The sequence below is a fragment of the Talpa occidentalis genome, unplaced genomic scaffold, assembly GCF_014898055.3.
Source record: "Talpa occidentalis isolate TD23 unplaced genomic scaffold, MPIMG_talOcc4v2.1 talOcc4.10, whole genome shotgun sequence".
In the NCBI taxonomy this organism is placed as follows: Eukaryota; Metazoa; Chordata; class Mammalia; order Eulipotyphla; family Talpidae; genus Talpa; species Talpa occidentalis.
Genome location: NW_023600993.1, coordinates 55,490,686 through 55,513,751, shown reverse-complemented (window position 1 = coordinate 55,513,751; position 23,066 = coordinate 55,490,686). Strand labels below are relative to the sequence as shown.

Sequence of the window (23,066 nt, the reverse complement as noted above, 5' to 3'; positions counted from 1 at the left end):
GAGGCAGCGTACGGCTTCCGGTGGGCTGCGTGATGACGCAGGCGCGCTGGTACGTGCTGCCGTCGCCTTGGGTCGGGAAGTTCCTTAGGAGGTTGGCCGTTCGTGGCGTCCTCGTTATCCGGTGCCATCGAGGGTCGTAATCGGTGCCCGCTCTTTGCTGAAACCGCGTAAGTGTCGTGGGGTTTGGGGGCTCAGCGGTGGGCGGCATAATGGGGGCCCAGACTGCCGTTGGCGGCGTCCGTGCCCACGTCTGCGGCTGCTATGAGAGGGTGAACTGGGGAGGGGGTCTTAGCCATGGCTCATAAGGTCGGATTCAAACAACATAAATGTCTTTGGGGACCAGCCCTGGAGTCGTGGGGTAGGGTCTCCCTTGAGGGGGTCGTTGGAGGCTCGGCTTGAATGACCGTGGTTGTTCCCTTGCAGGTGGCGGGTCTCCTTACGCTCCTCGCCACGCTTCTGGAAGATGTCACCCCCAGCTCCCCCCACCAGAAACTGGCCCCCGCTTTTCCTCCACCACTGTTTCATGAGGAACGTCTTTACCGAATCGTCTGTGTCTTAATCTGTACGTCCGAAGTCTTCTCCTGGTTGTAAGGTACAGGAGAATGTGGAAGAAAAAGGCTGTTTCTGCGTGATGGGATGATACAGGTTTTTCTGTGTAAGTTTAGGAAGTGCTACTCTACATCACAGGGAATGAAGTGAAGGCCAGTTCCTACTGTCTGAGCAACTGGATAAGGCAGCCTCTCCCAAGACTCCTGCCTGCTATCTGAGTTTTATCTGGGCCCACAGGCTCCTGGAAGTGTTAGGGGGAGTGTGCCTGCAGTAGAGCATTAATAAGTCTTTTTAAGCGCGCGGGTGAGGACCCACAGTCAGGCACCCCGTTTTGTATCGGGGTTGCTCTACAACAGAAGGAAACCCAAGTAGGCCTGATTAAACACCATGATTTCTCCTCCCTTCAACGTCTGGCGGGGGCTTCTGCTTTATACTGGTACTGCTTTGTGCGTCAGCCATGTGAACTGCAAGCCTCCAGCGTGCTTGGGTCTGGGGTGACCCTGTGCATTCCTACAGTGCTTGCAAGAATAAGTTGAAGTGGTTTGAGGCCTTGCCCTGTTTCTATCCAGAGCAAGGTTATAGAAATTTCAAACAATCGTTTGCTCCCTTTTGTGATGTGGTAAGGTGGGCATTGTGTAGCTCTGTACTCTGCTGATATGGTAATTACTTGCCACATATGGTAAAACTTAAGTAAATTTTTTTGAAAGATTTTTTTTATCTATACATACAAGAGCTGAGGTGTAGGCTAGAGGTGCAGGAGGCGAGATGATTCACCAGACTGAGTGGGGAGCAGCTGGCAAGACAGGAGTGGTCTGCGGTGCCATGTGGGTCAGCTCCCTGACTGGGAACGGAACTCGTGCAGCAGATAGCTTGATAGCACTGTGTCTTTAACCCCTGCACCACCAGGGCGGCCCTGAGTAAATTTTAAAATTCAGTTATTTCTGGTGGTCAGCCACATTTGGAAGTTGATTTGAATTTAGCATGTTTGCTTTGTTCCCAGCTAGTTGCATTTTTAATTTTACCATGTTCTTAAAACAAAAGTCTTTTTTTTTTTTTTCCCCAAAGATTTATTTATTTATACAAGTACTGGGTACAGTCAGAAGCGCGGGAGGTTGAGAGAATTCACCAGAGCAGGGAGCAGAGCAGGCAGAAGTACACTGCTGAGGGGAGCAGCGGGCAGCAGGAGAGATCCACGCGCCATGTGGGACCCTCCTCTGGTGGCCGGGGAGCAGCAGGGGATCAAACCGGCGCTGAAGAGGCTGCGGGCAGCTTCGCAACCCAGCGCTCAACCGCTGCGCCACCGGGGAGGTCCTTAAAACAAAAGTCTTAACAAATGTTGGTGATGAAGCTCAGAGGGAGCAGTAAAAGTGGAGTTAGAGCAAGAGCAGGGAGTAATATGTGTTAAGGAATAACAGGGATGAACCCAGACCTGAAAGACTGACATATTTACGTGTCAGTAAAGCAAACAAATGCTAAGTTCTGCGATAGATTGAATGCCCAGGAACTGACAGAGGGTGAGGTTAGTGTGTCTGATCTTAAAGGAAGATCTCTTGGGAGAAAGGGATGTATTGTTGGTTGAACTGTTATTTTGTAACAAATGTCCTAAGTTTTCCCTGAGTTGAAATTTTTGAGGATACTGAGGTGGTCTTATTATCAATAAAGATGAGAAATCCAAGGTCAGAATTATGTGTTTAGGTTTACCCAACCAGGAGCTGACCGCTCAGGATTGGACACCTGGTCTCTCAAACCCTAAAGTTTCTGTTCCTTTCCAGGATGCCAGACTGGAAAGGAGTGGAGTGCCCTCGTGTCCTTGCTCTGGTGTGCATCAGAGATAGGCAGGATGGAAAGCGCCATCATGGCAGGGGCAGCACAGTTGTGTACCACTCGGTCCCTGGGTCATACCACATCTCCCTTGAAGGTGGAGGATGCCGGTAGATCAGATCTGTCTTAAGTCCAGATGCAGACTACATACCGGCCTCCAGGAGCTGCTGTTGGGAGATGCTTCTCTGTGAATCGCGTGCACCTCCGTTCATGACAGCCACCTTCTCCAGGCAGGCTCGGCTGTGCCCCTGCCAGAGTACACAACATGTAGCCTGCCCTCCCTCAGTGGTTCAGCAACAAAAACCCCAGGATGCTAAAGCTAGAGGAAATGTGAGAGCTGAGCTTTTCCATGGCTATCCGGATACTCCATGCGGTTTGTGCAGTGGTGAGTATGCAGGAAGACTCTGCCCTAGCAAGTCACTTCATTTCTGTGTTATATTTTCCATGAGCCCCCAGCCAAAAAATAGTTCAAAGCCATCAACTTACTCTGATTGTCCCATGTTATAAATCAGGTATTTGAATCCCAGAAAGGTTAATTACCTTCAAGCTTAAAAGACTATTTTGTGGACATTGTCTCATATCTGGTTCTTAATGCCCTTGTAGTTTTACGTTTGACCTGCCGCCTTTTCCCTGGGAAAGGGCAGGCTAAGTCTGTCGCAGAGGCTTCTTCACAGTGGAGTTAAGAGTGGGAGCCCAGGTTCCTTTTTGTTTCTGACATTCAGTGGCATTTAGAACTTGTAACAACCCCCAACTATGTTTATGTCACCTAATTTTCACAGCAGACCTGAGGTTCTGAGGGGTTATACAGCCTATCCACATTGGCATGCCAAAGTGAGGCAGCAGAATTTGAACCCATTGCACTCAGCTTTTCTGAGCTGGTTCATAGCCTCACTCCCCCTCTCGTAGGGTGGGAATTTCAGGTTCTTGGCCCTGGGCTGGGGTATGGGTGGCTCAAGGTCTGGCATGCCTGCCTAACTGAAGTTCTCTAACCCCAGGTTTTGGCACCAGATTGTCTGCTTCCAGAACAAGGATCCTCTGCATCAGAATCCCAGTCCACTGTGATATCTTTGAGTGATAAACAAGAAATATTTAATAAAGCATTTTCAGTGTGTGATGCAGTCCTGCCTCAGTTCTTTCTATATGCTGGATAACAAATGTGAGGAAGATTTGCCTTTGAAGGAGTTTCGGCCAAATCTGAGGAATCCCTGGAGTCTGTTCTCATTGCTCAGCCTTTGTAAACTGTAGAGTGGGTGGGTGATGGAGGCACGGAGATACCAGCTCAGTAGCCATATGGAGTTCTTGGAATGGTTTGCCTTGCCTTGCTTCTTTGTCTTTTCACCACTGTGGGTCAGACTGTGAGACTCAATCCCCAGATAGCTAGCAAAACCAAAGGGTTTGGTGGAGCTTTTGCCCTGCATCTATACTCTGACATTAGATAAAAATTTTAAATACATATCCTAAGTGAATACATCTGTGTGGGAAGATATGGAGAAACTGAGACGGGATGAGGGATGTTGAGACGACTGGAAGTCTGCTGCAAATTTCAGCTCTCCCAGTAAGAGGCTTGGGGTGGGATTTTGGAGTTGATCTTGGATAAGATAGCAATGAAACAAATTGTTGCCCCAATTCCCATTGGCCCCTCCTTGCTATCCTAACCTGCCTATGCACCTGTTTCACTATGGTCACTGCCCCAACTTGTCAAACCCAGCCAAAGGTGTGTCCTGAGGAAGATGAAAATAAGGCCACTACTTGTCTTCCCTGAGACAACATGGAGTCTGGTGACATCTGACCAGACCAAGATGGGGAAGAACTTCCCTGATTATTGACAAAGTGGGTGGCAAGTCCCTCGTGCAAGCTGTCAGGGTGGGGAAAGCACAATCATGATTGTAGACTCAAGGTGACAGGGCAGCTCCACCCACACAGCCAAATCCCCTAAGAATGGTCATCACAGAAAACCCAAAGAATGCTACTTTGAGACTTCCCAAATTTTGTTACGTTCAGGTTCCTGTGTTTCTGAAGATCTACAGGAACAACTAAGTTCTTTTCAAGTGTTGATGTAATAGAAACAGGATGGATGATACCTGGAGGTTAGGGAAGTGAAACCTTTGTTGAGGGGTGGGGAAAGTTTGATAAGAACTCCCCTAATTTCTGAGGTTTGGTTCAGAAAGCCCTACAAATCACCAGCCCAAGAGGCTGGGAGGGGTTGTCCACAGGGCTTAGCATAAAATGACCAGGTTTGCCCCAGAGGAACCCCAGGGTGGCCCCTAAGCCTCATTGTAGTGGGAGACTTTTTCAGGCCCATCATTGCAATGCACAGTTCTATCAAGCACTTGATGTAAGTACTTTGCAATATTATTAGGTGTGTATTTTAGGGAGGAAAGTGCATGTTAGTTATCTCAGAGTTTAAAGAGTTGATTGAAAGACTATTATTAAATTAGTGTTTTGAGTGTTAGAGTACAGACTCCCAAAGGTGGCATTCAGTTGGGAAATACAGGCTTCCATGTGGTCATGAAAGTTGTGTGGGCACAAACTTGACCAGTCAGAATGGGGACCAGACCAAGATGGGGAAGAACCCTGATATGATGTCATCTCATCCTCTTACCCTCTGAGACAGTGGGTGGCAAGTCCCTTGTGCAAGCTGTCAGGGTGGGGAAAGCACAATCATGAGTGTAGTCTACACCTCTGGTGAGTGAGGACTCAAGTGGGACAGGAGGGTTCCCAGTGCTTTTCCTGTTCCTTAATGCTGAAGGGATGGATGGGTGGACCTGGAGGACATGTGGGAACCTTCCAGAAACATCCATGAGTCCTGGAGGACACTACTGGGAATGGAGGCGGGACAAATCCAGACCACAGCCTGTGCCAGGTCAGATGAGCAGTTGGTTTTGTCATTTACATCCCAGCATGGTCTTTGTACACACATGGTCTTTGCACACCTTTGGCTAGGTTTAACAAGTTGGGGCAGTGACCATAGTGAAACAGGTGCACGGGCAGAATGTCATTGCCAGATATGTGCATCCGCATCTTGCACTTTTACATTAGGCAATACAACTGCTCTAAAATCCACTCAGTGTGGAGGTCTGAGAACTGACAGACACAAAAGATTGAATAACCACAACCATGTGAAGAAATTTTTCCTTCAGTTCCACAGGTGACACAACTCAGGGAGGGGCTGGGAAACCTGAGCCTCTGCTGCTCAGGATGAGGGGTGGCCTTAGAGATACTGGAGAGTGCTTACTAAGGAGGCCAGCAGGGAGCCCCTTGTGCCTCAATCTCAACCGTTAGGCACGCCCACCCTCTGAGTACAGGAACTAGGAAGCCGAGGTTAGAGCCCCTTTGGGCGGGAGTGGTAAGTAGAGAGGACAGCACCTCCCCAGTCATAACCCACTTCCTACTTCACCGCAGCACTGGGGAGGTGCAGAGAGGGCTGGGCCTGCACAAGAGCACCCGATTGCACAGCTAGGTTGAGGCAAACCTGGTCAGGGTGCTTCCTGCCGGCGCGATGGAGGACGAGGAAGGACCTGAGTATGGCAAACCCGACTTTGTGCTTTTGGATCAAGTGACCATGGAAGACTTCATGAAGAACCTGAAACTCAGGTAGACTCAGGACTCAGGTCCATCCTTCCCCTGGTCCCCACCACCACTGGTCCCCATCACCAGGGGTGAGGCAAGAACATCCACGGACACTACTGTCTGGATGCCCACGTGGCATACACCAGGAGGGACTGCCCAGCAGCCGCCTGTGCCGGACAGGTCCCCGGGCCCGCTTCCCACACAGCCCAGGTGTCTTGTGCCTCCCCCCACCTGGCAAGGACAGGGTGGTGTCAGGTACTGGGACTGGGGGGACACTACTCTCCAATGTGGGTCTGTGCTGAGCCCTGGGGCCTCAAAGGGAAGCAAGCAGGCCCTGGGGTAAAAGTGGATAAGCTGAGATGATGCTCTCAGGGGTCCAACTGGTAAAAGTGACATGGGGCTCAGTTTGCCTTGGAGGACAGCTGACCCGGAGGAGACGGGTGGTGAGATGGGGTGGGCAGCAGGAGCCGGCTTGTTTCCTGGCCAGCTAGGGGGAACAGAAGGCTGCCTGCTATGTAGAATTTGGGGACAGGGCCCACTAAGCCCAAATTGTAGGAGACCATAGACCTGAGCTAAGGCCAAAGCTGTAGGTAGAGGGGAGGGTCATGCAGGAAATGAAGTTCAATTCTAGGACACAAAGCGAAGTATGGTTTCACTTCGTTCTTGAAGAACTAGCTATGGGCGAGTATTACCATCTTAGACCAGCTTGCAGAGAGGAAAGCATGTCGGGGGAGGGCAGCAGTTGAGGGTGTGGAAGGAGCCGTCACTGGGGGTGGGAACAGGAAGAGGAACCCAGGATGGGCCATCAGAGGAAGGGCGGTTCCAGGCTCAAGAACAGGACAGAGAGGCAGAGCTTCCAAGGCACAGCAATGAAGACAATGACATACCCAGGTATAACCTCTCTAAACCAGGTTTATGCCAGGGGAGGGGCAGCAGCTGCCGCTGCCTCAGGCCCCCTCTGGGTGTGGCTGGACAGGCTACCTTTCTTCCTGTGGGTTCCTGCCCAGGCCTGGAGATCTGAAACCGCCTGCGGCGCTCCCTCTACCTGCCAGCTTCTTTTTCCTTCCATTTTCAACTCTGGCTCCTTAACTCCGGGCTCTGCCTGGGACTCCAGCAAGTCAATCCCCTTCATAAAATGGTGTGATTGCTGTGACATCACAGGGATGTCCCCCTTGGAAAGCAGATTGGAAGCCAATACTACTACAGTGGGGTTGGGCTCCCAGTGGCCCAGTGCCTCCAGGTGACACCAGGAATCTTAGGTCAACCCCTACCCCTTCTCCGCTTTCAGCTCTGGGAGTGGGCCAGGGATCCCGAGGCTACCCACACAGGCCCAATGCCCCAGGACCTGGGTGTGTCCCCATGGCTTGTGAGGGCTGAGGACTGGCCCTGCCCATACCAGGTTTGAGAAGGGCCGCATCTACACCTACATCGGGGAGGTGCTGGTGTCCGTGAACCCCTACCAGGAGCTACCCCTGTATGGGCCCGAGGCCATTGCCAGGTACCAGGGCCGAGAGCTCTATGAGCGGCCACCCCACCTCTACGCCGTGGCCAATGCAGCCTACAAGATGATGAAGCTCCGGTCCAGGGACACCTGCATTGTTATCTCAGGTATCTACCCTGCTGCCAGGGCCAAGGTGCTGGCTGCAGCCTCCCTGGGCCTCAAGTGTCTTCATTTGTAAATGCTGGGGAAGTGACTGAAACACCTGTGGTGGGGGTTAGACACAGGGAACCATCAAGGGCAAGAAGTCACTATTCTGTTTTTCTATCTGCAGGGGAGAGTGGGGCAGGGAAGACCGAAGCCAGCAAGCACATCATGCAGTACATTTCTGCTGTCACCAACTCTAGCCAGAGGGCTGAGGTGGAGAGGTGAGGGCAGGGAGGGCTGGGGAAAGGGGTGTCCTGGGCCTCGTGCCTTGGGCCCAGGAACCAACAGGGAAGCAAGGGATGCAACTGAGGCCAGCTCGGGCCATGTTCAGGAGGCTTTTCTGTCAGGAAGGTTCCAGGTGACTCCCCACACTGGCAGAGATAAGAGGTGGCTGGCCCTCACACTGGTCCTCTTAACCAGGGAGAGGAGCGCCCTGCTATTAGGGACAGAGAAGGAGGTAAAACACAGAGGGCCAACTTTTGCACTGGACCCCTCATAGAAACACAATAGAAATAGAGAACTTAGCCAGCTGATCAGGAAGGTCAGGAATGTCAGGTCGAATGTCGGGATTTGGGCCAGGAATCTGGAAATCAGGGCCCATCAACCTGCCTACACATCTGCTACTCATCAGTGGGGACTTGTGGGAGCAGCTTTCTGTGTGGGAGTCCTGCCTCCTCCTGTCAAGATGAGGTGAGTTAGGGTCATGGGGGCAAGCAATGGAAGTTCCTGAGCCCATGTGACTGGCAGCTGCCCACGTCTGCAAGTGGAGGAGGCTGGCAGATTATGCAGACCCAGCTCCTCACTGCAGGCTGCAGCTGCAGTCTTAGAAGGTGGGAGGGACCATGCACATACACTGAGGCCTTCAGGGACTCTGCATTTCACATCATACACAACACACGCCACCTGCCAGTCATATTAGCATTCAGGGCCCTCCCCACAGCCTGTCAGAGTCAGCTCAAGGGTGAGGTCAGGCTCTGAAATTCCCTTTCATCCTGCCATGGGAGTGAAAGAAGGGACCCTGACTGAGGTACAGTTCTTACTATAAAGTACTTAGTTCTTAGTATAAAGTACTTGCCCTATAGCTCCCCACCCTCCTAACCAGGGTCAAGGATGTGCTACTCAAGTCCACCTGTGTGCTAGAGTCCTTCGGCAACGCACGCACCAACCGCAACCACAACTCCAGCCGCTTCGGCAAGTACATGGACATCAACTTCGACTTTAAAGGAGATCCTGTAGGGGGACACATCCACAGCTACCTGCTGGAAAAGGTGGGTCTTGCTGCTGCAGGCCCTGAGCAGGTGCGGTGTGCAGGCCTCTCCCCAGGGGATCCTGGCAGATCTTCCCAACTACATTGCCTCATCCCAAGTCAGGGGCCCTCGGGGCCGGAACATACCTTCTCTGATGTCCCAAGTCAGCACGGCAGTGTTCCCTCTGTACCCTTCTCTGGACCTCAAGGTTTCCTCCACCGAGGTCTGCCATCCCACTGTCTGCACTACCCTGAGCTAAGGGGCAAGCCCCCTGGGCTAGGACCACCATGCAGATACCAGTCCAGCTCTGTCTCTCTTTTTAGTCTCGAGTCCTCAAGCAACACGTGGGTGAAAGGAATTTCCACGCCTTCTACCAGGTAGGCCATGCAAGCGATAGGGATGGCAGCAGGAAGTCCTTTTGACTGCCATGCTCAGGTCATCTCCCCCAACCACCTCCTCTGTGCCTTGTGTCTCCAATGCCCTGACCCCCTTCACTGAGGTGGACCCTCTTTGGTCTCAAGCTAAGTGTGCGCTGTGACTGACACCCTGAGGTGGGAACTCCCTGGGCACTGGTGGTTTGCTCAGTGTCTCACCCACTAATGTTGGAGTCCCTGATTCTGGTGTTTCTATACCATGTCTGACTTGGTCAGGGGACATCTCCTTGGACACTGTTGGTGTCTGACCCATTGAGGCTAGGTCACCCTGCTTCTGGCGGTGTCCACATTTTTTTCTGAACCACTGAGGTGGGTTCTGCCTGAATGTGGGCAGTGTCTACACTGTGTGACCACTGAAGTGGGCTCTCCTTGGGTTGGTTCAGTGTCTGTACCACATCAGACCACAGAGATGGTTTTTCTCTGAACTTGTGTGGTATCTACATTAAATATGACCTCTGACGTGGGTTCTTAATGGAGTCCTTTGGTGTTTGCACCACATCTCACCACTGAAGTATGTTTTTCTTACATACCAGCAGTGTCCATACCATCTCCAAATCCTGGGCATTTGTTGGGTCAGTCATGGTGGAAAGACACCCCTATTTCCTCCTGCTTGTGTAGGTGAGGCCCCCTGAGCTCAGTGCTCCTAACTGAGGGATGTCTCTGTTCTCTAGGTGCTGCGGGGCTGTGAGGATGAGGAGCTACATGAACTGCACTTACAGAGAAACCCTGCTCTGTATAATTTCACCCGCCAGGGAGCAGGGCTCAATGTGAGTGGGGGCAGGGCTCCGCATGAGCACTAGAGCCTGGTGCTCTAATCACACATGGCCCCTGGTGCTGACCATCAGCAGCAATCTTCCATGTACAGTGTGAATGACTCAGCAGGACCGCTGGAGGACTGATCTACAGACATGCAGTTGGTGGAATCGGGCCTCAGCTTGGGGATAGGGTGCAGTGGGTGAGCACTTGCTCTGGGAGAGAGGAATCAGGGTTTCGCACGCCACTGGGTTGCTGAGTCCTATTCCCCCCAGACCTTAGAGAGCGACGAGAAGAGCCACCACCAGGCGGTGACAGAGGCCATGCTAGTGATCGGCTTCAGTTCTGAGGAGGTGGGCTCTGTGCGCCGGATCCTGGCTGCCATACTGCACCTGGTAAGCCCAGCTTGGGGGGGGGGGGGGGGGTGTCACATCCCCACATGGGGTCCTGCTGGCAGTTGTCGCAGGAAAACAACTGACCTCTTATAATCCAACCATGACTTACTCCTCCCTCTGCTGAAGCCAAATTGCTTTGGCTGTGGACTTCCTTTGAGACTGACCCTGAGCCATGGCCTCTGCATGCCCAGAATGTGGCCGGTCAGGCCTGCAATGTACCTACCCACGGCTAGTAGATGAATTTGTGTGCTATGTGGGCAAAGAAGTCTGGGCGCAGTATTGTGTAGCCCTGCCTCTGCCTTCTGTCATTTAATTGCTGTGTGACTTTGGATGGGTTATTCTGTGCCTCTGGGCCTCCCTTCGCTCTGAAGTAGCATAAAAAGTAGACAGTGGGCCTCCCTGGTGGCCTAAGGGATTAAGTCACAGAGCTACCACCACTATGGCCTGAGTTCAGTCCCCGGCCAGGTTGCTTAACCCACATATGGCACAGCAGACCTCTCCTGTCTTGCCTGCTGCTTAGCAGTGTACAATAAATCCACCTGCTCTGCTCCCTACTGTCTCTTGTGAATCCTCTCACCCTCTGCACCTCTAGCCTATACCCCATTTCTTCTACACAAAAAAAGAAATAAAATCTTAAAAAAAAATGTAGGGCCTCCCTGGTGGCACAAGGGGTTAAGCACCGCACTATGAAGCAATCCGCAGCACAAGTTCGATCCCCGGCCGGCCAGGGAGCAACTCACATGGCGCAGCAGACCTCTCCTGTCTTGCCTGCTGCTCCCCTCAGCAGTGTATTTCAGTCTGTCTGTTCTGTTCCCCACTCTGTCTCTGGTGAATCCTCTCACCCCCACATCTCTGGCCGGTACCCCAGCTCTCGTATGCATAAATAAATAAATCTCAAAAAAAAAAAAAAGAGTAGACAATGCCTAAGTCTAGCTGCAGGAGGATGCAATGGGATAATTCAAGTGACATTTGGGGGTGGAAGTCTTGGGCTGTGGTGGGCTCCAGGGGCCATTCTACATCTCTGGCTATGTTTGTGGTAGAGGATGGGCTCCTCCGCCCTCTCGTCCCTGCCTTCCCTTCCTTTTTTACCAGGCAAAGAAGACCAGGTTCCATGAACCTGGACTCTTCATGGTTCCCTCGTTACTAGGGAAACATCGAGTTTGTGGAGACGGAGAAGGGTGGGCCGGAGCAGGGGAAACTGGCAGTGACCGAGGAGGAGCTGGTGGATTACGTGGCTGAGCTGACAGCCACACCCCGGGAACTGGTGTTGCGCTGCCTGCTGGCCCGAACTGTGGCCTCAGGAGGCAGGGAACTCATTGAAAAGGGCTACACCGCAGCTGAGGCCAGCTATGCCCGAGATGCCTGTGCCAAGGTATTTGGGAGACCAGCAGTGGGGGATGGGTTTGGGGGGACCCAGGAGGCCTTCCTGGAAGAGGCTAGGTCAGAGATAGGCAGAAGCAGCCAAACCCTGGTCTCTCCCCAGGCAATGTACCAGCGGCTCTTTGAGTGGGTGGTGAGCAGGATCAACAGTGTCATGGAAACCCGGGGCAGGGACCCCCGGCGAGATGGCAAGGACACAGTCATTGGTGTGCTGGACATCTACGGCTTTGAGGTGCTCCCTGTCAACAGGTGGGTGGTCAACCACATCTCATACTCCAACCCTCCAACCCCTAGGGTCATGTTAGTCTAGAGAACGTGGTTGGGATGGGAAGCAAGATATCTGGTGTCTGTCCCAACTGGTACCTCGACCCAGACTCATGGCCCTGAGTCCACCTCAGCTGTGGTACCCATACAGTGGAGCCCAGGAAGGCAGACTCTCAGGCTCACTTCCCCTCACTATGATCACAAATCTCTACTCTAAAACTTTGGAGCTGGAGGTCGGAGCAGTGGGGTAAAGAAGAGCCAAGAGCTGTAGATATACTCCCCACAGTGAGGCACCAGACCCCTTAGCTAAACTTCAGGGGCACTATAAATGGAGAGTAACCACAAAAGTAACCACCCCAAGGAGAGCAGGAAAGCTGTAACTGAGCAGGTCCTGCACCACAGCTTTGAGCAGCTCTGCATCAACTACTGCAATGAGAAGCTACAGCAGCTCTTCATTCAGCTCATCTTGAAGCAGGAGCAGGAGGAGTATGAGCAGGAGGGCATCACCTGGCAGACCGTGAGTGCCCAAAGAAGTGTGGTCCTGGGCCAGTGGTGGGCAAGTGGAGTTGAAGGAGGGTCGGGAGGAGCAGGTGCTGAATGTAGCCCATTTGTTCTGTCCCAGGTCGATTACTTCAACAATGCTTCCATCGTGGAACTGGTGGAGCGGCCCCACCGGGGTGTTCTGGCTGTGCTGGATGAGGCTTGCAGTACTGCAGGCACCATCACCGACCGAATCTTCCTGCAGACCCTGGACACACATCACCGCCACCATGCACACTACACTAGCCGCCAGGTGCCTCCTCCATCCTTTGATCACTTTTACCCTACTCACCTCCAACTTGTCCCAGTGCTGGCACACACCACAGGCTCTACGATGCCTGTCTCCATGGGATCTTGACTGTCTCCCATCCCTGCAGATGCCCCCCGCCGACACATACACATACCTTCTTTGCCTTGACCCCAGCCTGTCCCCTCTACAGCTCTGCCTCACAGACAAGACCATGGAGTTTGGCCGAGACTTCCGGATCAAACACTATGCAGGGGATGTCACGTAAGAACCACACCTCCAGACCCTCTAGGGATTCCACAACATGCATAAGAGGTGGGGGTGGGGCAGAGAGTACTCCAGGGAAATGATTACGAAACACATTATTCCCCTTCTTAAGATACTGAAAACAAGCCTTTCATGGGATTCACAAGTGAAGAGAATCAGAAAAGATTTTTTTTAAATGCAAGTCAAATTAACCTTTATTTGGAAACATGCACTTTGTAATTTCTTACTGTTCAGTGATCATTTTATTTATTTATTTATTTTTGATGCTTGAAAATTTGCCCCTTTATTTTTTTTAAATAATAAATTTTATTTTTATATTCCCCATACAATTGCAATCCCCCCCCATTCTGACCCCAATCCCTCCCCTCCCGCCCCCCACCCCCCATAGAGTGTCTCTGGTTCATAGTTGTTTGTTGATTTTGATTTTCACTTTCTTATAGTTATTCATTTTCCTGGTCCCTTATTTAAGTTTTCTAGATTCCTGCTATGAGTGAGACCATCCGGTATTTTTCTTTTTCTTTCTGGCTTATTTCGCTGAGCATGATCTCTTCCAGCGCCATCCATGTTGCTGCAAATTGCATGTGTTTATCTTTTTTGAATGCTGAGTAATATTCCATGGTATATATGTACCACATCTTCTTGATCCAGTCATCTATTTTTGGGCATTTGGGCTGTTTCCAAAGCTTAGCTATTATAAATAGTGCTGCTATAAACATAGGGGTGCAGGTGTTCTTTGGAATTGATGTTTCTGTGTCCTTTGGGTAAATACCTAGGAGTGGAATTGCTGGATCATATGGAAGCTCTATGTTTAGTAGGTCCAGAAATCTCCACACAGCTCAGAAAAGATTTTTAAGATAGTGGTTCTGCGCCCTGGCTGCATCATAGAATCTGCTGGGAGCTTTGAAAAATGCCCACTTCTGGGCCTCAAACCACACCAGTATTTGGAGAAAGGACAGGACTGCGTGCTGCTGCGAAAGTGGGGCTTTTTTAGTCACACTACAAGCAAGGAGTCCACCTGCAGAGGCCAGGTCAGCGCGGAGGACTGAGAGGCTGTGTTTAACAAGCTCCCAGGCCAGGCAGACAGTGTCAGTTCTCGAGCCACACACTGAGTACCAGGCTCAGGGTGTCCTTCAGAAATTTCCATGATTACTGTTATTAATTTGCCTGTTGCTCAACTCATCTTGAAGTGGATTTGAGGTGACTCACAAAGGGAGGAAGAAGTGTCTAATATGTACTTCACAAGGAGAAGAAATAGAATAGAGAAAATGAAGCAGCCAGATGTCAGATCTGTTCACAAAATCCATGCCCTAAGCCTTTGCAGGAGCTGCCAGAGTACCATGATTTTGTCACTAAGCTTTCCAGCAAAGACTGAGACAATGACTCTGAGGTTCTAAGTGCCCACAGGTTCAAAATGGACAAATGACTTAGGAGTTCCTGGCTGTAACTGCAATTGCCGGTATTTATGGAAACTCAGTAGGTTCTGTTCTGAGAATGTGACATATATAGAGGCACAGTAGGTTGAGTAACTTGCCCCAGGTCACACAGCAGGGCTGTGCTAGAGCCTCGATTTAGTGCTATGGTATCTGACTCCAGAGCATAACCACATATCATTCAGGAGAGAAACATCTCTTAAGGGAGGGAATCTGACTTGACTAGAGAGAAAGCATATGAGAGGGGAAGAAAGAGAGACCTACCTATGAGAACAGAGCCAGGTGAGAGGCTTCCCGGGGTCATCAAAGGTCCCTTGCCCTTAATAACCCTGGCTCCCCCACAGATACTCGGTGGAGGGCTTCATTGACAAGAACAGAGACTCCCTCTTCCAGGACTTCAAGCGGCTGCTGTACAACAGGTAAATAGGGTTTGCTGGGCATGTGTGTGGGTGCCAGAGGGCAGAAGGCTAAGGAGCCCACAGTGGCTCAGGTTGGAGGGACCTTCAGACATTCCTGTCTGACTTGTGCTGATGGGTGGATAACCTAAGGTTCAAGGCTTGAGAATGGCCAAGCTGGGGCAGCTGAGCATGTGACCTATGTGCACAGCATGGACCCCACCCTGCGGGCCATGTGGCCGGATGGGCAGCAGGACATCACTGAGGTGACCAAGCGCCCTCTGACAGCGGGCACGCTCTTCAAGAACTCCATGGTGGCGCTGGTGGAAAACCTGGCTGTTAAGGTAACCACCCTACTTCTGTCCTGAATCCTTCCAGATCCTTCTGTCTGTACCCTGGGTGTTGAGTAGGCCCCCACCACCACTGCTCTTCTTGGGGAGGGCATGTTCCTTTCCAGATAACACCCCTTCCAGGTAACAGGGCCTTACCCCCTATACAGGTTAAGTTATCCCAAGTCTTGAGTAAACATGAGGTTTGAACTGGGCTTTCCCTATCCTGATGCCTCTTAGGTAAGGAGGTATGCAAGGATACCCTGCTCAGTGTTTGGATTGGCTTGGCCCAGGCCCTGCCAGGAGTTGTGGTGTGCCCCTGGACACTGGGACCACAGGGACAAAAAACAAGCACTAGCTTTTGGGGGGAGCTTAGAGCCCAAAGTCAGAGGTAGGCAGCAGGAGGGAGTTAGGATAGGCTAACAACTTCCCAGGGAGTCAAACTCTGGAAGATGAGAGAAAAGGTGGGTGGGGCTCACTGCTGCAATCCAAAACTTGGCCCCACCTTCTCCTATTCCACCTTCTCCTATTCTCCTATTCCATGCAGTGGGGGTTTTTTTCAGGCTCTCCCACAAACTCCTTCCCCAATTTCTCTCTGGCCAGCACTTCTGCCTGCCCTGGGCCCCTCTGCCAACCTCTCTCTCCACCGGAGCCTCATTCCCACACAAACTGTAGCCAGGGAGAGACTCAAAGCACACACACCCTTCCCAGTGGCTACAGGGCTGTGTGACACTGGCCTTCCTGACCAAATGTCCTCTGTCCCCACAGGAACCCTTTTATGTTCGCTGCATCAAGCCAAATGAGGACAAAGTGGCTGCAAGGCTGGATGAGGGCCACTGTCGCCACCAGGTTGCTTACCTGGGGCTGCTGGAGAACGTGAGGGTCCGCAGAGCTGGCTTTGCTTCCCGCCAGCCCTACCCTCGATTCCTGCTCAGGTAAGATGCCCCACCATTTGGGAGCCCCATCACCCTGTCACCTGTAGGCCCTGTACCAGTATGGAAGCCAAGAGGGTCCTGAAAGCAACCAGAGCTTCTCAGACATGGAGGCATGTGGGAGCCAGCATGCTGTGACCTTGGAACACTGAGAGTCAGCTGGGCTGGGTGGGGGCAGGGTTTAGTGTGGGCGGGTAGGCCAGACTTAGGAGTAGGGCTGAGTAGGCCCTGGAGGCAGGGGCGTGGGAGTAGTGGAGGGCTGGATGTGGTATGTCAAGGCCTGGTGGGGTTGGGAAGGGTGGTGCCCACCGCCCTTGTCCTGTGGTGACAGGTACAAGATGACTTGTGAATACACGTGGCCCAACCACCTGCTGGGCTCTGACCGGGCAGCCGTGAGTGCCCTCCTGGAGCAGCACGGGCTGCAGGGGGACGTGGCCTTTGGCCACACCAAGCTCTTTATCCGCTCTCCCCGGACACTGGTCACACTGGAACAGAGTCGTGCCTGCCTCATCCCCATCATCGTGCTGCTGCTGCAGAAGGTACTGCCAGGCAGGACATCCACCAGGAAGGGTGTGAGGGAATGTGTGTGTGCCAACCAGAGGGGGCTTAGGAATACAGGGGAGATGTGCGTGCAACAGAGTGGGGTGGGATGTGTATGCCTGGAGCTTACAAGGCACTTCCAAGTGTGTATGGGTGGAGGGCAGGGGTAGGAGAGACATGAATGAAACTTAAGCAAATAGTATGGACGCTGTTTAGAGTCACCTCAGTCCAATGGCTGTCAGCTTCAAGCTCAGGTACATCCAGTGCTCAAAACAAGATTTACAGGACTCTAACATCATTCCTTCCCCCCCCCCTTTATATATTCTGAAAGATTTCAGCTCTCGAGCAAATTAAATGGAAAGGTATACTAAAACCCACACTGCCCATCACAAACTGTGTCACCTCACGGCTAGTATGGTTCTATATAGATGCTTGCACCTCTACCCCAATTATTTTGGAGCAAATCATCACATATAATCATTTCAGTATATATTTCCTAACAATAAGTCTTCTTTCTTCCCCATAACTTTACTTTTAACATTTCAAACCTAACGTTTGAAAGATCCTACAACGATGACCCACCTGCATGGTTGCAAATGTGTCCTCCCTTCACCCTGCCTCTGTCTTTATCTCTCTTGAATTCACTCTATTCAGATACACTAAATGTGAGTATTGATTTTTTTCTGGACAATATAAAGTAATGGCACCCCTAAATATTTCAATAGGCATAGCCTAAGAACAAATACATTCTCTTATATAACCAGATTCACATCAGTACATTCAAGAAATCTAATACTGAATAAAATATATCTGATGCATATTTTATTGTATATATTAACATCTGAATATCTAATATGTGGGGCATAGTTAGATTTCCACAAGCGTCCTACTATTACTGTGACATCTTTTGCAATCCCAGACTCAATCAGTAATGATATACTGCACTTAGTGATTACTTATATTTTCTCATTTATAAGAATAGGACACAATGATATTATCACAGAAATGGAATTTAGAAAGTTCACACTGATTTGTTTCTGCTGAGCCATGTCCAGCCAGTGCCCACATATCCCCAGGTGTCTTCACATCAGACCATGCACTTCAGTCAGTGCTGTGTGATTTCAGTCTGTTTTAGCTTGTGGGTGTGCTGGGCTGGCCTGCCTTGTGAGGTTATCATCTGGATTTTGATAGTTGCACTGCGGGGGGGGGGGGTACCTCCCTCCTCGGGTCTTCTAGTATTTGGAGATGAGACAAGACCAGGTCAGTTTCCATGTGGACATTTGGCAGGTGCCCCTTGAGGTGGGAAAATACCTCCATCTGCTCCCTAGCTCTCTTTTCACATGCTTTCTCCCTGGGAACAGCCGGTGTCCCTAGCAATATGGGTCTCATACAGCAATATGGGTCTCATACTTTCCCAATAGTCAGGCAGAGACACAGGCATAGCCACATGCTGACCAGGGAACCAAGTTCCAGCCAGGTGGAAGTGGCTTTTGGAGCCAGAGGGCAGGTTAGCTGTGCCTAGCAGATGGAGGCTGTAGATGGAGGAGGTAGGCTTTTTTGGAGAGAAGCAGGGCATTTTCAGGAAAGATGGGAGAGTAGGTACCACAGGGTTGGGCAAGAGGTCATGTCTGGCTGAGCCTGACAGAGAGTCCACCTCTGGTTGAACCCCTAGGCATGGCGGGGCACACTTGCAAGGTGGCGCTGCCGGAAGCTGCGGGCCATCTACACTATCATGCGCTGGTTCCGGAGGCACAAGGTGCGCGCTCACCTAGCTGAGCTGCAACGGCGATTCCAGGCGGCACGGCAGCCCCCACTTTATGGCCGTGACCTGGTCTGGCCACCAGCCCCCCCTGTGCTGCAGCCTTTCCAGGACACCTGCCACACACTCTTCTCCAGGTACTACCCTTGGACACCCCACACCTTGCTCTTTCCCATTCAGCTAGTGCTGACTGAATGCTTGGATCTAAAACCCCAGGCACCAGCTAGGAGATACACAAACCCCATTTGATAAGTAGGGAAACATTAGCAGCAAAGTGCTGTACTGGGGCGTGGGGGCGGGGTCACAAGCCTGGCTCTCCTCATTAGCAGTCACAGGGGAAAATGGCAGGCTGGACTGGGAATGAGGAAGACTGCATCTGAGAAGGGTCTTGAAGGCTGAGTAGGAGTTCTCAAAGAGGAGGAGCGCTGAACTGCGAGTGTGCTCAGAGTCAGAGGGCATCTTTCATAGAGACCAGGGAATTTGGAACATGGAGTGTGGCCAGGCCCAACTAAGAAGGTTGGCCTTTTCTTGGCAGCTGGGAATAAGGACTGTGAGAGGACATTAAAGTTTTGGGAGGACAGAAGTAGGGTGTGAGACAGACCAGGGGAGTGTGCACAGGGGTCCATCTGACTGCCCCTCCCTCTCCAGGTGGCGGGCCCGGCAGCTGGTGAAGAACATCCCCCCTTCAGACATGGCCCAGATCAAGGCCAAGGTGGCTGCAATGGGGGCCCTGCAGGAGCTACGGCAGGAATGGGGGTGCCGGCGGGCCTGGACACGAGACTACTTGTCTTCCGTGAGTGCTGTTGGGCTGCTGGATCTGGACTCCGTGGCGGGGCCCAAGACTGTCACTTCCTCTGTGCCCACCTCAGCTATCCTCTCCCTGGGCCTGGTTGTCTGTCCAGCGCACTGTGCCCCTCCGTCTCCGCCCTTTTCCTCTGAAGTTTAAGACTTTCTATCCTGACCCTTCTCACCTGGGCTTTGCCGAACACCTCTTACTTCCATCCCCTTTCCATCTTCTCAGGCACAAGTCCCCTAATATTTTTTAAAGAATTATTTATTTATTTACGCATACCAGAGCTGGGTGCAGGCCAGAGGTGCAGGGGTTGAGAGGATTCACCAGAGACAGAGTGGGGAACAGAACAGGCAGATTGACTGAAATATACTGCTGAGGGGAGCAGTGGGCGAGTCAGGAGAGGTCTGCCGCGCCATGTAGGTCACTTCTCTGGCCGGAGATTGAACTCATGCTGCAATGGCTACGGATAGCCTCATAGTGCTAAGGCTTAACCTCTTGAGCCACCAGGGAGGCCCAAGAACCCTAATCTTTCTCAGACACAGAGCCATATTCTCAGATAAGTGTCACTGTTTTCAGGCATATCTTCCTTGTGTTTACATTAATGTGGTAAATCTGGAAAGAGGGACCTAGCCAGCTTCAGGATGGGGTCTGGTGACCAGAAAGATCTGGAACTATCAGTTCCCCACCTTGGCCTCCAGGAATGAAGAGGGGCTGGAGTGGGAGTTCAATCTTTGGCCAACAATTTTATTAATTATGCCTATGTAATGAAACTTCCAGAAGCACTCTTGAACAAGGAGGTTTGGAAGGTTCCTAGGTATAGGCCCTGTGTTCTCAGGCATAGCCTCCATATTCTCTGAAACAGACCCCCCAGTCAGCACCCCACACCATCACTCTCTTTGACCCTCACAAGGGTACTATGAGTGGTACCCAGCCCAATTCCAAAGGATGAAGACTCAGGAGGAGCTGCAGGCTTTGCCCAGGTGGTAGGCTTTTGTGGAGAGCCATGTCTTGCTCAGGCCGTGCCTTCTCCAAGTCTGTTCAGACCCTCAACAGCACCACTTGCTGTTAGCCATGGGGTGAATATGGGGAGCAGAGACATACATGCCTAGAACTTTGTAGGCTGCAAGGATCTGAACTTGACCCCTCAGGGAATCCACTGTGGTAGGTGGATTCTTCGGAATCATACTCATGATCTGACTTGGTTTTCCATGGACAGCTATGCCTATTCAACAAGAGTTGCCATAAATTGAGCTTGGCCCTAGGTTATCATCCCATGAAACCCCCCATCTGTCCTCAGGCCACTGACAACCCCACAGCCTCAGCTCTGTTTGCTCAGCGACTGAAGACTCTCAAGGACAAGGATGGCTTCAGGGCCGTGCTCTTTTCCAGCCATGTCCGGAAGGTGAGAAAGGGCATGGAGGTCACAGGGTCTTTCAGCCCAGACCCAGCCAGAGATTTCATGGCTGCTCCTGAAATTCAGAAATGGTCAGTGAGAAACCCAGCCAACGAGAAAACAGGCCCAGGGAGAAGAGACCGGGGGTCATAACTGTCTGGGACCCACTGAGCTTGGGAAGTTGACTCCCAAAACACCTGTCCTGCAGGTGAATCGCTTCAACAAGAGACGAGACCGGGCACTCCTGCTCACAGACCGGCACCTCTATAAGCTGGAGCCAGGCCGTCAGTACCGGGTGATGCGGGCAGTGCCCCTTGAAGCGGTGAGTCCTGTGGGTGTTGGAAGCATGCTGGCATCTGTAGGGCTCCAGCTGGCCCGCTGGACCCACTGGGCACTGGCTGGCCCTTGGGATGAAAGCCCAGCCTAACACCCCTCCCTCCTACCTGCTTAGGGTAATGAAGAGCTTTCTAGAACTCTGCAGCAGTTCAGGATGGCAGAGACCTGTTGTCCATGGTGTGGTTCTGATCCCTGCCCAGCACAGTTCCCTCATCTTCTTCACTTCTACTTTCTGGTCTACCCAATGGCCACTCTTCCCTACATCTGTGCCCACTTGGGGCCTCCCCACTGAGATGTGCCATGGACCTCCTGCAGCATGCAGTTGCCACCAATGAGATCCAGTCCCCATTGCACTCACCCCTCTGGCTAGCTCTGTGAGCCACTATCTCCCTGGGAACAGGTCCTGTTCCCACAGGGCCAGGAGCATCTTGGGGTAGGCATAGAGGTTAGGGTCCCCATAACTGTGTGTGGCTCCATTTGGTACCACATGACCAATGTGACTATTTAAAGGTAATGAAAAGAAAACTAAAAGTTCAGCTCCTCAATAGCAACAGCACATTCAAATTCTCCAGAAACACAGCTGAGTAGTGGCTGCCCTATTAATACAGATCTAGAACATCCCACCAAGGCAGAAAAATCCATTATGACCAACCTCGTGCAAACTTCCCTTTTGTGGGCAGGGCCAAAGAGGAAGAAAAACTGGACAGTGGAAAGCTGGTGAGGGTGGGCTCCCTTGAAGAACTCTAACTCTGAAGCTTCCTGGAGAGGGCTGGGTGCTGGCCAGAGTTGATGCCCTGGGGGGATGGCCTGGGGCCAACTGTTAGCAGGGTGCAGGGTCGGGAAAGAAGGCCAGCCACCTCTGACCCTGAGCGCTGCCCCCTCAGGTAACTGGACTGAGTGTGACCAGCGGGCGGGACCAGCTGGTAGTGCTGCACGCCCAGGGACAGGATGACCTCGTGGTGTGTCTGCACCGCTCCCAGCCGCCACTGGACAACCGCGTTGGGGAGCTGGTGGGCGTACTGGCGGCACATTGCCAGGGGTGAGTTCCACCGGTGAGTCCCAGGTGTGGGTGGCTGCAGGTCTCAGAACTTGCCCGCCTCGATCCTACCCTCTTTGTTTCAGGGAGGGCCGGAAGCTGGAGGTCCGTGTCTCCGATTGCATCCCACTGAGTCAGCGAGGGACCCGGCGCTTGGTCTCCGTGGAGCCCAGGCCAGAACAGCCAGAGCCAGATTTCTGCTGCAGCCGTGGCACCTTCACCCTCCTCTGGCCAAACCCTTGAGCCTGACTGTCTTGGCTGCACCAGAGCACCATCTTGCTGCCTAATAAAGTGGTGTCTCCTGTCTGCTTGGGCTTGTGTCTGTGGGTGGGCATCCAAGCAACCCATGCCAATTCAGCATCCTCTGCTTAACCCTTCTGGGTCAGTGGAACTAGAGGAGGAGAACTGGGGGCTGAGGGCCCAGTCTGGGGGGTGGCAAAAGACCCCATTCCCAGGCCTCAGCTTATGCACCCCTGGACATGGAGTCACTGGTCTGAGAATAAGGGTTCTTTCTGGGAAATGATGCCCTTTATGCTCCAGGCCACCAGTGTAAGTTTCAGGCTCTCCTGACAGCCATGGTGTCTCTCCCTCCCTCCCACAGGGCTCCTGGCCTTGTTCCTGCTGGGTCATCTGGGAAGCTTGGGGGCTTCCAGGAGTACATGCATCAAGGGCACAGAGCAATCAACCCTTCTGCCTCTGCTAGGAAGCCTCCATCATACATCATCCCCAGCTGCTGTCTGTGGTGCTGGGGATGGGCAAGGAGCCTTCCCTGGGAATTCAACCTATGGAACATGAGCAGCCCAAACCTCCCAGAAACCAGCAACAGGATCTTATGTCTGGGTCTCTCTGTATGCTAACAAAGGAGGCCAGACGGGACCCTGCTGTGCAGCAGACCCCCTCCCAGACTCCGCCTCACTCAGCCCCTGGCCCTCTTCAGCTATTAGGGAATAGAAGCTATTCTCTTCCTCTTCTTGGGGCACTCTAAATTCAGGAGGATACCGTGCTTAGTTG

The 23,066-nt window shown here is 52.1% G+C and overlaps 1 protein-coding gene, 1 long non-coding RNA gene and 1 other non-coding gene across 5 annotated transcripts; all 3 read left to right on the top strand.

The window, feature by feature from the left end:
• Window positions 1-36: 36 nt before the first annotated feature.
• Window positions 37-5,282, top strand: LOC119231400 (uncharacterized). Of its 3 annotated transcripts, none has more exons than XR_005121909.1 (4): window positions 37-167; window positions 424-592; window positions 2,322-2,755; window positions 3,366-5,282. It is a non-coding gene; the product is annotated as an uncharacterized LOC119231400 (long non-coding RNA). The 3 variants fall into 3 exon arrangements; XR_005121908.1 differs by having other exon boundaries at window positions 424-655; XR_008551999.1 differs by having other exon boundaries at window positions 424-2,755.
• Window positions 1,014-1,146, top strand: LOC119237763 (small nucleolar RNA SNORA9). Its single transcript, XR_005123408.1, has one exon. It is a non-coding gene; the product is annotated as a small nucleolar RNA SNORA9 (small nucleolar RNA).
• Window positions 5,283-5,839: 557 nt separating the features above from the next.
• MYO1G (myosin IG) lies at window positions 5,840-22,355 on the top strand. Its single transcript, XM_037493164.1, has 22 exons — window positions 5,840-5,964; window positions 7,340-7,548; window positions 7,713-7,806; window positions 8,688-8,853; window positions 9,156-9,209; window positions 9,938-10,033; window positions 10,295-10,414; window positions 11,562-11,786; window positions 11,898-12,043; window positions 12,461-12,575; window positions 12,681-12,851; window positions 13,039-13,109; window positions 14,887-14,961; window positions 15,149-15,281; window positions 16,035-16,201; window positions 16,530-16,737; window positions 18,411-18,634; window positions 19,146-19,290; window positions 20,588-20,692; window positions 20,892-21,005; window positions 21,904-22,058; window positions 22,142-22,355. The coding sequence occupies exons 1-22, from the start codon at window positions 5,870-5,872 to the stop codon at window positions 22,296-22,298; spliced, it is 3,045 nt and encodes a 1,014-aa protein (XP_037349061.1). The 5' UTR covers window positions 5,840-5,869; the 3' UTR covers window positions 22,299-22,355.
• Window positions 22,356-23,066: the final 711 nt, after the last annotated feature.